The sequence below is a fragment of the Solea solea genome, chromosome 11 (genome assembly GCF_958295425.1).
Source record: "Solea solea chromosome 11, fSolSol10.1, whole genome shotgun sequence".
Lineage (NCBI taxonomy): Eukaryota > Metazoa > Chordata > Actinopteri > Pleuronectiformes > Soleidae > Solea > Solea solea.
Window position 1 is genome coordinate 2,307,385 of NC_081144.1, and position 13,459 is coordinate 2,320,843.

The 13,459-nt window shown below is 41.0% G+C and overlaps 2 protein-coding genes across 4 annotated transcripts; one reads left to right on the forward strand and one right to left on the reverse strand.

Moving 5' to 3' along the window:
• Positions 1 to 14: 14 nt before the first annotated feature.
• rhoaa (ras homolog gene family, member Aa) lies at positions 15 to 6,244 on the reverse strand. Of its 3 annotated transcripts, none has more exons than XM_058642369.1 (5): positions 6,163 to 6,244; positions 4,592 to 4,747; positions 4,333 to 4,453; positions 4,117 to 4,247; positions 15 to 2,480 (listed from the first exon to the last, which is right to left on the reverse strand). In XM_058642369.1, the coding sequence occupies exons 1-5, from the start codon at positions 6,235 to 6,237 to the stop codon at positions 2,307 to 2,309; spliced, it is 657 nt and encodes a 218-aa protein (XP_058498352.1). In that variant the 5' UTR covers positions 6,238 to 6,244; the 3' UTR covers positions 15 to 2,306. The 3 variants fall into 3 exon arrangements, with proteins under 3 accessions (XP_058498352.1, XP_058498354.1, XP_058498353.1); XM_058642371.1 differs by lacking the exon at positions 6,163 to 6,244 and adding an exon at positions 6,102 to 6,121; XM_058642370.1 differs by lacking the exon at positions 6,163 to 6,244 and adding an exon at positions 5,899 to 6,055.
• Positions 6,245 to 6,680: 436 nt separating this feature from the next.
• LOC131468299 (targeting protein for Xklp2-like) lies at positions 6,681 to 12,942 on the forward strand. The gene is made up of 17 exons (XM_058642367.1): positions 6,681 to 6,745; positions 7,205 to 7,347; positions 8,076 to 8,198; positions 8,326 to 8,458; positions 8,682 to 8,759; positions 8,886 to 9,026; positions 9,871 to 9,980; positions 10,072 to 10,220; positions 10,467 to 10,638; positions 10,732 to 10,870; positions 11,109 to 11,322; positions 11,405 to 11,500; positions 11,611 to 11,784; positions 11,867 to 12,013; positions 12,111 to 12,222; positions 12,342 to 12,508; positions 12,656 to 12,942. Exons 2-17 carry the CDS (start codon positions 7,236 to 7,238, stop codon positions 12,764 to 12,766), a joined length of 2,178 nt encoding a protein of 725 aa, XP_058498350.1. The 5' UTR covers positions 6,681 to 6,745; positions 7,205 to 7,235; the 3' UTR covers positions 12,767 to 12,942.
• Positions 12,943 to 13,459: the final 517 nt, after the last annotated feature.

The following is a 13,459-nucleotide window of genomic DNA, read 5'->3' on the forward strand; positions in this document are numbered from 1 at the left end:
CACCAGCACTAGCAGACTTTGGTCATTCTCTGTCTGTTTCAATTTATTTCCTTTTAGAATACATTAAAAAAGACGACTGGAGAAGCGTCAGGATACTTTCTGCATACAAAAGAATTGTATAAATGACCAATCCTTAGGGAGCGCTTGCATTTTGTATTTCATCATCTGACATCATATACTTTTCAAGTGTGTGTATATACAGTATATATATATACCCACATTGACCTTTTGTGTAAAGTTGTGTGCAAATAATACATAAAACATATATATAAGCCAGTAGAATATCACATAGTTAAATACAACAAAGCAGAAAAAAGAAAAGCTGTATGAGTGGAATGACAGAGTGTGGAAATAACATCCACAGAAGAGCAGAGGGTTAAAAACACAGAGGGGTGCGTTTTCACCTCTCTAACACAATTACTGTTTTCAGTCTCTTCCACTTTGCTTTTCCCTCCCTTAAACACTTTTTAGAAGGTGCAATATGCAACATTTGGCCTGTCAAAATGTCAGTGTGTCAATAATATGGATGTGCCACAAAATTACTGTGTTCTGCCTGCACTATCAATAATAGGGCTAAACGATATAATGCTGATTTTCCTGATAATATTCTGATATACTATATTTTTTTCACTTAAATATTGTCTGCCAATAACATCCGAACACATGTCGAAAACCACTTGACACCGTTTATGAATATGATGCATTCATTTGGGATTGTTTCTATGGGAATCTTGAAGATTTTTTTTGTTTCTTTGCTCCATATAACAAAGAAATCATTAAAACGGAATCATTTTTGGTTTGTGAACAAAACAAGACATCATTTCTAGGTTTGAACAACATTTTCTGACATTTAACAGACCAAATAAGTATGAAAATAATAATTAGTTGCAGCCCTAATTCTTTGTATTATCTGTTAGCATTTAACAATAATTTCCACAAATGGAGAAAAAGAAAATTGGCTGAATATGAGCCAAAACAAAAAATCATAAATCAGCATCAATTATCGGCCATTGGCTGCCCAAGATTTCTAAAAACAACTAACATCAAGTTGACTATGTTTTGTGAACTGGACTTCCCATGTCTTTGAGTTCCCAGGTCCAGTTTGGCTGAAGCGATAGACGCTATGAGTAAAAAAAATTCAGTAAGTGGCAGAAAATAGTTTAAGTCATGGAGCTGAAGGTGACCGTCCACTTTTACTTTCACCTTCGGCGCTGACAACACCTGCGAACAACACATGTGTGGACATGGTCGGGCTTGTTCTGTTCCGACATGCTGGTGCTCACTTTTTACATTTTGCACCTTGAAAGTTATGCCTGATATTTCAAAATGATGTTTTTCAAAATAAAAAAAATACCAGTCACAAAAAATGCAGAGCTAAAAAAACAGAAAACAGCATTTATGCTGAAAAAAGAAATGCTGAAAGTACAATAGAATTGTACCCATCTTGTCAGGTTAACATGGAAGAGATAGAGATAAATGATGTATTTTCTTTAGTCAGAATAACTGGCCTCTGCTGTGGAGATTAAATTAGACCCAATAATATCTGTAAATTACTGTCTTGAGGACAATAATGTTAAGTTAACCGCTTCATAGCCGACGTGGTGCGGAGTGTCCATTCCAATTTATTTCAGTCGAGCCAAGTTAAGCTCAATCAACAAGTAGTATTTTACATTTGAATATAAAACACTCAAATCGAGTCGCGTATTTTTCCTTTTTTTTTTACTTGTAACTGCAAATAATCATACTCTCAGCTTTTTAAAATGAAAGAAAAAATGGAATCAAACGTTACAGGGTGATTAAAAAAAGAAAAAGAAAAGAAAAGCAGGTCCATGTTTAAGTTAGTTTGGACTAACTTTGGGAATAAAGGAGAATGAAAAATGTAAAGAATGTTAGAGCTAAACTGAAAGACAAGCACAGTCACACTGCAAGCCATGGAATTTTCCAACAGTTAGTTAGGCAAGAATATAATCTGTCGCCCCCTAATCTCAACCACAAACCGTAGAACTATGGTTCATCGTCCTCCACTGAGAGAGAGAGTGACATGTTCTCTTAATTTCAGCTTTAATTAATCCTTAACAAGTACAGTATTTCTATTTTGAGAGCTAAAAGCAATAACCTTGAACTTAAATGTATATATTCCCATATCCGTTGCATTTGACCTTCCTTTTCTTTTTTTCTTTTAGCCCAGTTTGAATTTTCTCCCTCCTCCCTGTGGCCACCTCACTGACAACAGACACAGTGAAGGTGTGTTTTTCTTGGCCTTGTTTGTTTCCCCCCCTTCCCTCCTGCTGCTGCGTCGCTTGACTTTATAAAAGAACGCAGCCGCTTTTCTTGCCTCGCCTCTTTGCCTGCAGCGCCGCCCTGGTGGCCATTTCAAACACCTCCCTCACACCGTCCTTCGTCTTGGCTGAGCACTCCAGGTAACCAAAGGCATTGATTCGGTTGGCCATGTCCCTCGCCTCCTCGGACTTCACTGGTTCCTGTGTGGAAGAATCCCGATCAAAAACACTATTTTAAAAACTGTTGATCTTTTGGTGAAGCAACTCATTTTAAAAGAAACAATTTGTGGTCACCGATTGTAGTTAAAACATGTTGGGACAATGTTATTGTATGATCCTGTATCGAGGACATCTCGATAAATCAGGGGCCTCAAACTCAAATGAGCATCTAGTCTGGTCGAGGGGGCGGATCTCAACCAGACATGATTTCTACGTCATGAATATCGCAATAATGATATTTAAGATGACATTTCACACCGTTTCAAAGCGGGAGTGTTTGCTTCAACATGGAACGATGTATATTTCACAATAAAAGATAAAAAGTTTTGAAGAGAGTAATCCATGTTTTTATATTCACGACTGGAACGTTACTCCCAACATGTTGGTAGAGATCAATCACTGATGTATAGTTTGCAGCTTGTCCAGAATGAAGCAGCTCACTCGTCATGTAAACATGTTCACCCCTATAGTGGCCTTGCTCCACTGGCTACCAGTGCATTTTTAGAATAAAAATCCTATTGTTTTTTTTGTTTTTAAATCCTTAAATGGACTGGTACTTCACTCTCTGGTTGAACTGCTGAGAATTCACATCCCAGTCGGAGCCCTTAGGTCGGCCAACCATCTGTTGCAGGAAGTCCCTGAGACTAGACTAAAGACCAGAGGTGACCGAGCCTTGGCGGTGGCAGCCCCGCAGCTTTGGAAATGCCTGCCCTGGCACGTCAGATGTGCTCAGACTCTTGAGGCTTTTAAAAAAAAAATTCTCCTTGGTATTTAATTCAGGCTGAGCTAGACTCCTGTTTTTTGTGTGTTTTACGGTGTTAGTATGCAGTGCAATATAATATGGTATTTCTATTGTCTGCCACTGCATTGTTCACTTTGGACAACCTCGGTTGTGTAAACATGCTTTATAAATACATTTGGACTTGACAATGCCTGCTGTCCCCTTGACCATGGAGGCCTGGGCAACACTCAGTATATTTCTATGCTAAAACCATAGCTTAACGACACCGTTAAATTTGACTGTCTTTGACCCAGTATACAAGCATTAGTGGAGAATCGATTTATGGAATGAAAATGAACTTCCTCCACTACAATAGGTGGCGATATGCCCCTTTCAACTTGTTATTAGGCATTTTTGGGTTGACCTATTATGTCACAGAACAAAACAAGTGTAACTGGCAGCTAGTTGTTAGCATGTGGGGCACCATTCCATGTCTTTCTACCATCCATTAACTTAATAATATTCAGTTCTTGAAGATGACATAGCCTACGTTTGTTCTCCTCAACATAGCGCTCAAGTAGGCTTGGTTCAAGTCGAACAAACACTTGAAATAGTCACTTGACTACCAATTATCTGGGTGTGTTTACATTGCATACCTTCAGATTACCAGCCACATTGTTCAAAGCCGAGTGATTACAGTTCAGATTTGACAGATCAAATTCTTAACTACAGTTGGCCTAAAACTTTTCACAGTACTGTGTGTGTACTGCAGGTTCCTCCTGTCCTCTCTCCATAGGTTTATTGTCTCTCTCTTTCTCTCTACTATTACTATCAAAAATAAAAACCAAACCATAAAAAGCAGATATGTGGGCACCAAACAGTCAAGACACCACTTACCTGTTTCATCTTAGCTAGCTCTCGACGTGTGTGCTCATCGTTCCGCAGGTCTTTCTTGTTTCCCACAAGAATAATGGGCACATTGGGGCAAAAATGCTTGACCTCAGGAGTCCACTTCTCTGGAATATTCTCTGCATCAGGCACAAAGTGTCCATGTTCAGACAGGAGCAAATAGAAGCAGGATGTTTGCCAAAAACAACTCAGGGTAAAACTCACCTAAACTGTCAGGGCTGTCGATGGAGAAACACATGAGAATGACGTCTGTGTCTGGATAGGAGAGAGGCCTCAGTCGATCGTAGTCCTCCTGACCCGCTGTGTCCCAGAGAGCCAGCTCCACCTACAGGAGTCAAGCACATGCATGTATAAGTGCATACATCACAACATCAGCATTATAATAGGTTCAGACACTCAGATTCCACTCCTGTCAATATGAAAAAGTATAGATTTTTTTTTGCCTTTGCAATAAAAAGCTTACCTGTTTACCATCCACCTCAATGTCTGCCACATAGTTTTCGAACACAGTGGGCACATAAACCTCGGGGAACTGATCTTTGCTGAAGACTATGAGGAGACAGGTTTTACCACAGGCTCCATCGCCGACTATCACAAGTTTCTTTCTGATTGCGGCCATCTGAAAGAATGAGTACACTTATTATTGATTCTGAGTGTTCAGATCGGGGACTCAGCCTTGACAAAGTTGGGTTAAGAAGAGAAGAAAGGGGAAGAAAAAAGACAGAAGAGTAGAGCAGTATTATTCTGAGACTGACACAGCACTGATGTATGATGCATTGGACATCTGTGTCCACACGCTGACATCAATATAAAATGTGTCATTGTTAGTTATTTGGGATACTCCTTCACAGTGCTTCCCTAACCTAACATATGGGGACATATTTTAAGATGGCAAAAAGAGAAAATTGTGCAAAATATGAAGAACACCTAATATGACTTACAGTAGATATATATCATATGATGAGATATGTTTAACGAAGTAATCACAATACTGTTATTGAAAACATAAAGTAAACCTAAAGTCAAAATAATTTAATGACCCCAAAAGACCTTGCACCACCCATTTGTGGGTCCCAACCCAGTCTGTGGAAATGACTACACCGCCATAAAATCCAGATGGTAAAAAAAGATACTAAAATGTGGCAGGGGAGGTCAAGAAGCCACAGGCTCATACGAAGGATTTCTCCTCTTAACAACAAACAAAACAAAGTAAAAAAGAAAAGAATACTACAGACTATAACACACTAACTAACTAAGAAATGCACAATATATAAAAAATAATCAGTGAATAGTAATAAGAGAAACAAGAAAATAATAGTAAAAGTAAAATACACAAGGAGTATGATTCGCGAGATGAGAGGGAATGGTAATTTTAAGATAATGATTCCCATTTTCAATTGGACATATTTAAAATGATTACTATGTGATATTTTGTGAGATATAAATGTGTTTTCTTCAGTCTGTAGAATATGTTGTGTATGGGTCAGGACATTATATAATCGAAACTGGCAATTTGACACACATTTTGGCTTTGGCTTTAAGAAATTTGCAGTAAGTCGTATTGCGATTTTGATCAAATTTCGAATATTTTTTCAGCCCTGTTTTTTCCCCCATAGGCTAAATGCTACTGTGTGGGTCTACGTCAGCAGCAAACCTAAAGTAGAAATGTACCATGTACATTCGAGTATATATCACAAACCATACCGTCATCACAATGTATATATAATACGGTATTGTTTGCTCCGTGTTTTCCTGACAGTCAGTACTAACCGTACTGTGGAGCAGAGGAAGAACAGCTAACTAGCAGCTAGCATCAGGCATCTGAAGGAAGCTCAACTGTTAGCTTGCTAACTTGGCTTAGTTTTTCGGGAAAACTGGCCTCTTGTCAAACTGGACACGTTAACATGTTAACACCACCGTATGTTGCCAGAATTCGGCAGGTACGATTTAACACACACAGTTATGAGCCATACCGCGATTAAAAAGACAGTCCGGTAAAGGTTATTATAACATTTTTAAAAAGCAGATACTCGCCTTTCTTTCGATTTCCTGTCGGACCTCACAGTCCCCGCCCCCGAGAGCCGTCCTCGCGACTGCGCCCGCCCACATGACGTACTTCCAGCCAATGGAAGGCGGCGAAATCAAGTCAGAGAACAACGCAGCCAAACATAACTTATGAAAAACAAACAAGTTCTGGTCACTTTTTATAAAAAACGAGACAACCCCTGTTGATATATGCTTATAGAAACTAAATAGTTTTGGTGAGTAATCACCAAGAGTTTCTTACTCTTTGAGATTCCAATTTTCCCATTTTGTTTGATACTAGTGGTGTGCACAGGGGAGGGCAGGGGCAGTAGTTTACAGTCTCAAACAGATATTATTGTGCAGTTTTTAAATTATCTGTCATTTAAGAGGCGCTGGTTAAACTGCCGTCTTACATATTAGACATAACATTTGATGACAACGCGTCATTACGGTCCGTGACTTGTTTGAGCCAATCAGCGGTGAGGAGCTGATGAACACTCGTTTGCTATTGGTCGCTTCAAAACGGGGGAGAATTTAAACCCGAACGTTACATCCATAGTTTGTGCTCGACTCGCTCTGAGAACAGTCCTCGGTAAGCTTTTTCAGATATTCTTACTTTTTATTATTAATTATTATTATTAAACCTTTAGGGGTTAAATTAATTAGAGTTCGATATGTTCATGCGTGTATTTGGTTTATAGTTTGAAGAAAATAGTTTTAGATACCACCACAGTGTTATGTTTAGAAGCTGACGTTAAGGTTGGCTAGCTGGTTTAGCGTTTACGTGAACGTAAATTACATCTGATTTGACGTAAAAGTGCATTATAGATGTCTGTTACCGACCGTTTTATTAACGTTGCATTTACGAGTATTTATCGTCAAACTACGCACGGGATGTTCAGCGTGTACGGTTCAGTTCTGGTTGTTGGCGTTTGGAGTCAGTCAAACCGAAACCGGGTCGGTTAATTAGATGTAGATTTGTCTAAAAAAAGAAAAAGAAACACTCATTAATGTCAGGTTTGTTTGACGTGTGTGTCACTGCCTTGTTTAGGTTATATTGTGTGGAAGGACAGTGTGCGAAAATGGCAGACAGCGACTCTGGTAGCGCCGCTGAACGCTACGAGTTTGATGCTCCGTCCCATGTTATTGACTTGCAAGACCTGGAGAAGAGCGAAAACGATGATCAATGGTTTGGTGAGTTTTCACTAATATCTATTCAACGCTTCCACCCACTATTTCAACATGTACAACATATGCGGGTTGGTCTTCTTCTTCTCAGGACTCATCTCTGGTTACAACAGTCCTGACACCAGGATGAAAATACTTTTTACATGACGCAAATAAATGTAACCATTAAATAGATTCAGAAAAGAGAAGTATAAACCCTTGACTAGTGTTTCAAAGTTAACCAAAACACAGCTGGAGTTCTTGCAAAAGAACATACAAGCAATTGAGTGTTAAATATTGTTTAATCCAAGCAGAATTTGTTTTATTTTTTTTACTATGGCTGCATATTTGTGAGCGTGAATAACTGTCTTTTATTGTGGCACAAGTTACAAAATACTATCTGAAATGTTGTGACTGTAATGAAGGATCATATACAGTACATGATGCTAAACTTAAGACTGATGGATGTTATCAGCACAGGTTTGATGCTCTGAAACTTATTGTAAAAGCAGCTTGGACTGAAGAATAAACCGTATATGTAAATTTTCATAATTGATTAATCTGTCAGTTATTTTCTTGAGATAATAGGTCAGTAGTTTGGTCTGTCAAATGTCAATGTTTCCCAAACCTGGAAATGATGTTCTTAAATATTCCCGTTTAAGAGGCTGGAAAAACCACAGCTTTTTAGTAAGTGATCAGTAGACGCAGCCCTAATCATAAGCTGATAATACTTGTGATTGTGTCTCAACATGCAGAACAAAAGGCCGATGGAGCAGATGGTCAACTTTATACAGCTTCCAGATCCGACTGGCCCTTTATGAGAAGTAATGTGCCCAGGGCTATTGTAACTCCTCAAGTCAAGGCGGATGTGGACACTGGTGAGTTCACTTTTATTTTGTCGCTAACGACAAATACTGCTCTCGCTGTTATTAAGCTACTGAGATAACGTTTGTAAGGTGGTTCTGAAAAGACTTATTCCACTCATGACTGTTTATGTGAACCCAGTTCCTAGCACGTCCACGTCTATACCTCCAAACGTCGTCACATCCTGGCCAGCTGGAACTGTGTTGCAGACGCTAACCAATGCTCAACCAAGGAGGAGGACGGCAGCAAATCAACCTCCTTCCCAACCACGCAGGTACACTTCACATGAAGGCTACACGTGTTACACAGTGAGAGGAATTGTCTTTAGATATACACCGTTTAAAAAAATGAGTCTTATTTTCATCTGATGATTCTGCTTCACTAGAGGTGTCAATTTGTAAAGGATAAAATTGACCTGAACATGTGACAAAGTGGTCAAGCAAATAGCTGAAGGTCTTGTATAGAAGCATGAACTGACATGTTTTGTTTACTTTTAGGGTTTCAAAACGTAAAGAGGCGAACAGCAGCTCCGCTCCACCGCAACCAGCTGCTCCACCGTTGAAGAAACACAGAATGTAAGTGTCATGACCTCCCCGTTCTCCTGCCGACTGACACGGTTAAATGGTTTACAGGTCCAATGGATGCTCCGCCAACTCCTCTTTTTTTTTTTTTAAAGTTTTAACTGTCGCTGTTTGTTCCAGGAGTCCTGCTGCCCAACCAGCTCAAAGATCCAGCAGTGTCCTCCGCAGAGGTGGACAGCTCAATTCCAGGACTGCACTCCGAAGAAGTGGAAGGCTGAATCCCAAGACTGGGGCAACCGCTTCCACCAGTGCAAACACTGAGTAAGACAGCTGCTACTCTAAGACACTGTATTTAGAAAGCACCCTGAAGATGGGATAGAGCTGTCATGAGGCGCACACGGCTCACACACACCACTAAAGGCCGGTTTATACTTCAGTGTTAAATCAAAGGTGAAGGCTGACTGTCGAGTCTGTGCCTCTCATTAACTGTAGAAGCACAGGAAGCTCACCTTACCTCTGCTACAGTCAGGTTAATTGTGACAGCTCATAGTGACATTTATCAGCTTCACCTTCAATTCCTGCTCGGTCAAATAAACTCCACTGAGTTGTTTTTGCCAAATTATGGACACAGCACAGCCTTAAGGGTTGTGTTTATGAAGGAAAATGATACATTCATCTAACTTCTCATCCAACCACGGCGGAGAAATGAGTGTTGACTGGTCACATTCAAAAGCTGACTGAAAGTCAGCCAGGAAGGGATGGCTGTAATTATATATAAGATGTAACTCCCCTGGAAAGCATTCATACAGTTTGAGGTGAGGACCTTGAGTTTTTTCACTACAGTGGTGATTTGATCTGAAATCAGTTCAAATGCAGTGTATGTGTACAGGGCTTTTTGCAGACATTAATTCTGGGTAATGTCTGCAGATTTGGTCCAGACCTTCTCCAGAGTTTTCCATTCACATATGAAGAATGTACCGGTAGACTTAGGTGAGAGGGTGAAGCCTGCACGATCGGTCATCGCACATTATCTGAGATTAGACTAGAGAGCTGACAGTCTTGGGGAGAATCTGCGTAGCAACTTTGGCAGATCTTTGCGTTCAATGGAAACTTGAGATATTTCAGGGGGAAAAGCAGGTTAAAGCTGTATTTTGTGTTCAAACAGGCCGTGTAGCTCAGAAGAACAGGAGCTGGAGCGCATCAGGAACCTCCAGAAAGAAGTGGCTCTGCACCGCAAGCAGAACGAGGCGAGCTACAAAGCTGCTCTGGCTGGAAGTGAGTGGACACAACTGATTTACTGACTTTATGAGCAGCTGCAGCTCCACAATGATTTCTAAAAAGGATGTCTTTGTCACTGTCCTTTCAGATCCACCACCAAAGAAGTCTGTTCTGTCTACGACTGTGCCTAAAGAGTTCCACTTCAACACGGACACGCGTGTGAAGGCGACCACTTCATCCAGCAGTGCACAGAGAGAAGTGGACTTTATGAGTCAGCTTCGTAAACCTTCGTCCCCTGTGAGTTCTTCATATGATCAAGCTGATAAAAGTTCTACTTCAGCTCACTGTGATAGTCCATATTTCTGTGGTATTTAAAATTCATAAAAACACAAATGTTAACTCACTAATTTTTAAAGTAATAATTAAACAGTATTAGAATTGAGAGATAAGACACCATTAACAGTTGTTTGTACATGTTAAGGCAACTTTGACACAAGAAATTACCATCTAATTTAAATGTTCATGCACTGTTTACTTTTTTAGGCAAAGGGTGTTAGAGGTGCCACAGTACCAAAACCCTTCAATCTGTCGAGGGGCAACAAGAGAACGGTGGATGGAACAGGAGCTTATGTGTCCATGGCTGAGAAGATAGCCCAGTTCCAGACGCAAACTCCTGAGCGCTACCATCTGCGCAGCCGTCAGAATCAAGAGAGAGGTGCTGAAGACGTTTGAATCTGTCACTACTTTGTCCTGTAACTCCTCGTCTGTCCTGTGTCACTGATGAGCTTTGTATGTTTATAAAATAAAGGACCATCTCCAGTAAAAGGTGGCCACCTCAAGCTCACTGAGCCTCACACCCCCCACCTGATGACCCGCCAGAGGTATCGCCCGCCGACTGTTAAGAGCAGCGCTGAACTGGAGGCTGAGGAGGTGAACAAACTTCAAAAGTAAGATCTTTTTACTTGGCTGCATTGACTGTATTCTGCAGTTATAGACCTAATGTGAATGGGGAAGATAACAAAGAAATGTGGATTCCTCTGAAAACCCCCAAAAAAACCAGATGTATAAGGACCAAAATAATTCCCTTATAAAATATCTGTTTTTATGGTGATGTAAATTGTGAGCATATACAAACAAGCAGATGTTAGAATCAGTCATAGATCCAATGTTCTGTTGTGACGGCAGGTTTAAATTCAAGGCCCTGGAGCTGAATAAGAAAATCCTGGAGCGTCCAGAGGAGCTGAAGAAGCCGGCAGTGAAGGAACCCACGGTGCCTGAAGGCTTTGAGCTGCAGATTGAAAAAAGGCTGCAGGGGAGACAGAAGCCCCAGGAAGAGGAAGAGAAGCCACACACCTTTAAATCTCAACCTCTGCCCAAGAAGATCCTGGAAGGAGTCGTGGTGAGTCCCTGTCATATGAGATCAAGAAGGCTTGTCTAACTTTAGGTGGATGAATGTAAAGAGGAGGATTTCTTGTCAACAGGGAATACCAGAAAAGAGAGTTCTCAATCCAACTGTTCCAGAGTCTCCAGCATTTGCTCTGAAGAACAGGGTTCGTGTGGAACGTAAGGCTGAGGAAGTAAGGAAAACGTGTATTACTACAACAATAATAATCATGTCATCAATGCTAACATCCACTGCAGGATTTCCATGGAAAAGTCCTTTTAACCTGGTCTTGTCTCTTGTCAGGTCAAACAGCCGTCACCAATCAAGGCTCCTCCGGTGCCTCACTTCGGCCTCCCCTTCCAGCCGCGGCTTCCAGAGAGCCACCATGTGGAGGTGTGTCCTTTCTCCTTTGAGAAGAGGGAACTAGAGAGGAGGGCACTGAAAGAGAAGAAGCTGGAGGAGCTGCGAAATGAAGAGGTGAGTCTCATTCACTCGCTCAGCTCAGTGTGTAGCAGAGAAGAGCAGCTGTAACTTTCTAAGTTTGCTGTGACTGTTTCAGGTTCCTCAGTTCAAAGCTCAGCCACTGCCACACTTTGACACTGTGCTGCTCCCTGAAAAGAAGAAGCTGGGGCCCACAAAGCCTGAGCCCTTCAGATTGATGGCAGATGAACGTGGTGCTGTGAAGAGCAGTCGAAGGGAACACATGGTACGATGGATCGATCTACCACTGAACCCTGCACAGACGTGATTTTTTTTTTTTTTTGGAAATGTTGGAATTCAGACGTGTCTTCTTTGTCTCGTAGCTGAAAGAAGAACAGAAGCAACTCGAGGAAGCAGCAACATTCAGAGCCAGGCCTAACACAGTCACTCATAAAGAGCCTTTCCAGCCCAAAAAGGGGGAGCGGGCTGTAGTAGGTATGGCCAACATGAATGTTCGTAAACTGCTCACCAAAGTCACTGACACGTGGACCACTGTGCTCCTCTTGCATGATATCGGTCCCTACACTCTTCAGAACTCTCTAAATCTTCCACAGCTGCGGAGGCCTTCGAGCTGTCGACGGAGCGACGCGCTCGGGAGCGGCAGGAGTACGAGAGAGTGGCCAGCGAGAAGGAGGCTCGCCGGGCCCTAATGGAGGAGCAGCAGAGACAGGAGGACGAGCAGCGGGAAAAAGATCATGTCGTCAGGATGCGACACGATCAGGTCAGTGGCAAACACAGCGACGTTTACTCCCGAGAGATTAATGACACATGAATTTCTTTAAAGGATGTTTGAGCTAATACGGCAAGTAAATTTCTCTAAACGTAGACTTCATGGTTTATAACGGTTTCTTTCTCGTTGTCTGTGCAGGTTCACAAAGCTCAGCCCATCAGGCATTACAAACCTGTAGCTGTGAAGAAGAGCGAAGTTCCTCTCACTATCCCACACTCTCCAAACTTCTCTGATCGCTTCCGCTTGTGATCAAAGAAGCCGAGTTTTTTTTTTATTTGTTATGTGAGACACCGATCACATGACGTTTGTACATAGATGTGTATATTTAAAACCACTGCAGCTCAGCTTTCTGTCGAGCCTTTTGTATTTTAAACGATGTGTTTACTCTGTTACATCAACTTATAATTAAAGTTTTTCAAACTTCAGTCATGATTTTGGAGATTTTATTTGAGTTGTCTTTATGTGCATATTTGTTCATTCTGATAAATTGACCAGAAAGATGACATGCAGTATTAACTAAAGGATTGTTTCTATTTCGTGGGCCTGAAACATCAGTCAGGTGAAGCTGCAGACTCATTAATTCAGTCATTGTTAGTTATGAGCTCTTAAATGCCTTCTTCCCATATTCCCACACAAATGTAATTTAAAAGTTTCCATGATTTGTAACGGATACAGGAAGTTATACGAAATGATCTGAATTATCACTTCAATCTGTCCGTTATAGTTTCTGTTGGGCTACACATATTGAGCTTCCTGACGTGTACTGTAGATCTCAATTTTGGATTCTTAGTCTAAGTGAGCGTCCACACCATGACACTGTCAAACATTCAAATGTTTCTACTTTAATAAAGAATGGTTGGATTATATAAATACTTGCCAACAGTAACTGTAGCTAATCCATCTGAAAAGGTGTGTAATCTGTACAAGAGCACCAAGTCCTTT

What these genes read in the sequence shown, in the direction of transcription:
- rhoaa (XM_058642369.1), bottom strand. Translation starts at nt 6,237, where the DNA reads ATGTGGGCGGGCGCAGTCGCGAGGACGGCTCTCGGGGGCGGGGACTGT. An exon ending in GACAGGAAATCGAAAGAAAG is followed by an intron (nt 4,748 to 6,162) that starts GCGAGTATCTGC and finishes TCATTCTTTCAG; the next exon opens with ATGGCCGCAATCAGAAAGAA. An exon ending in AGCTAGCTAAGATGAAACAG is followed by an intron (nt 2,481 to 4,116) that starts GTAAGTGGTGTC and finishes TCTTCCACACAG; the next exon opens with GAACCAGTGAAGTCCGAGGA.
- LOC131468299 (XM_058642367.1), top strand. Translation starts at nt 7,236, where the DNA reads ATGGCAGACAGCGACTCTGGTAGCGCCGCTGAACGCTACGAGTTTGAT. An exon ending in GAGGTGAACAAACTTCAAAA is followed by an intron (nt 10,871 to 11,108) that starts GTAAGATCTTTT and finishes TTGTGACGGCAG; the next exon opens with GTTTAAATTCAAGGCCCTGG. An exon ending in AGATCCTGGAAGGAGTCGTG is followed by an intron (nt 11,323 to 11,404) that starts GTGAGTCCCTGT and finishes TCTTGTCAACAG; the next exon opens with GGAATACCAGAAAAGAGAGT.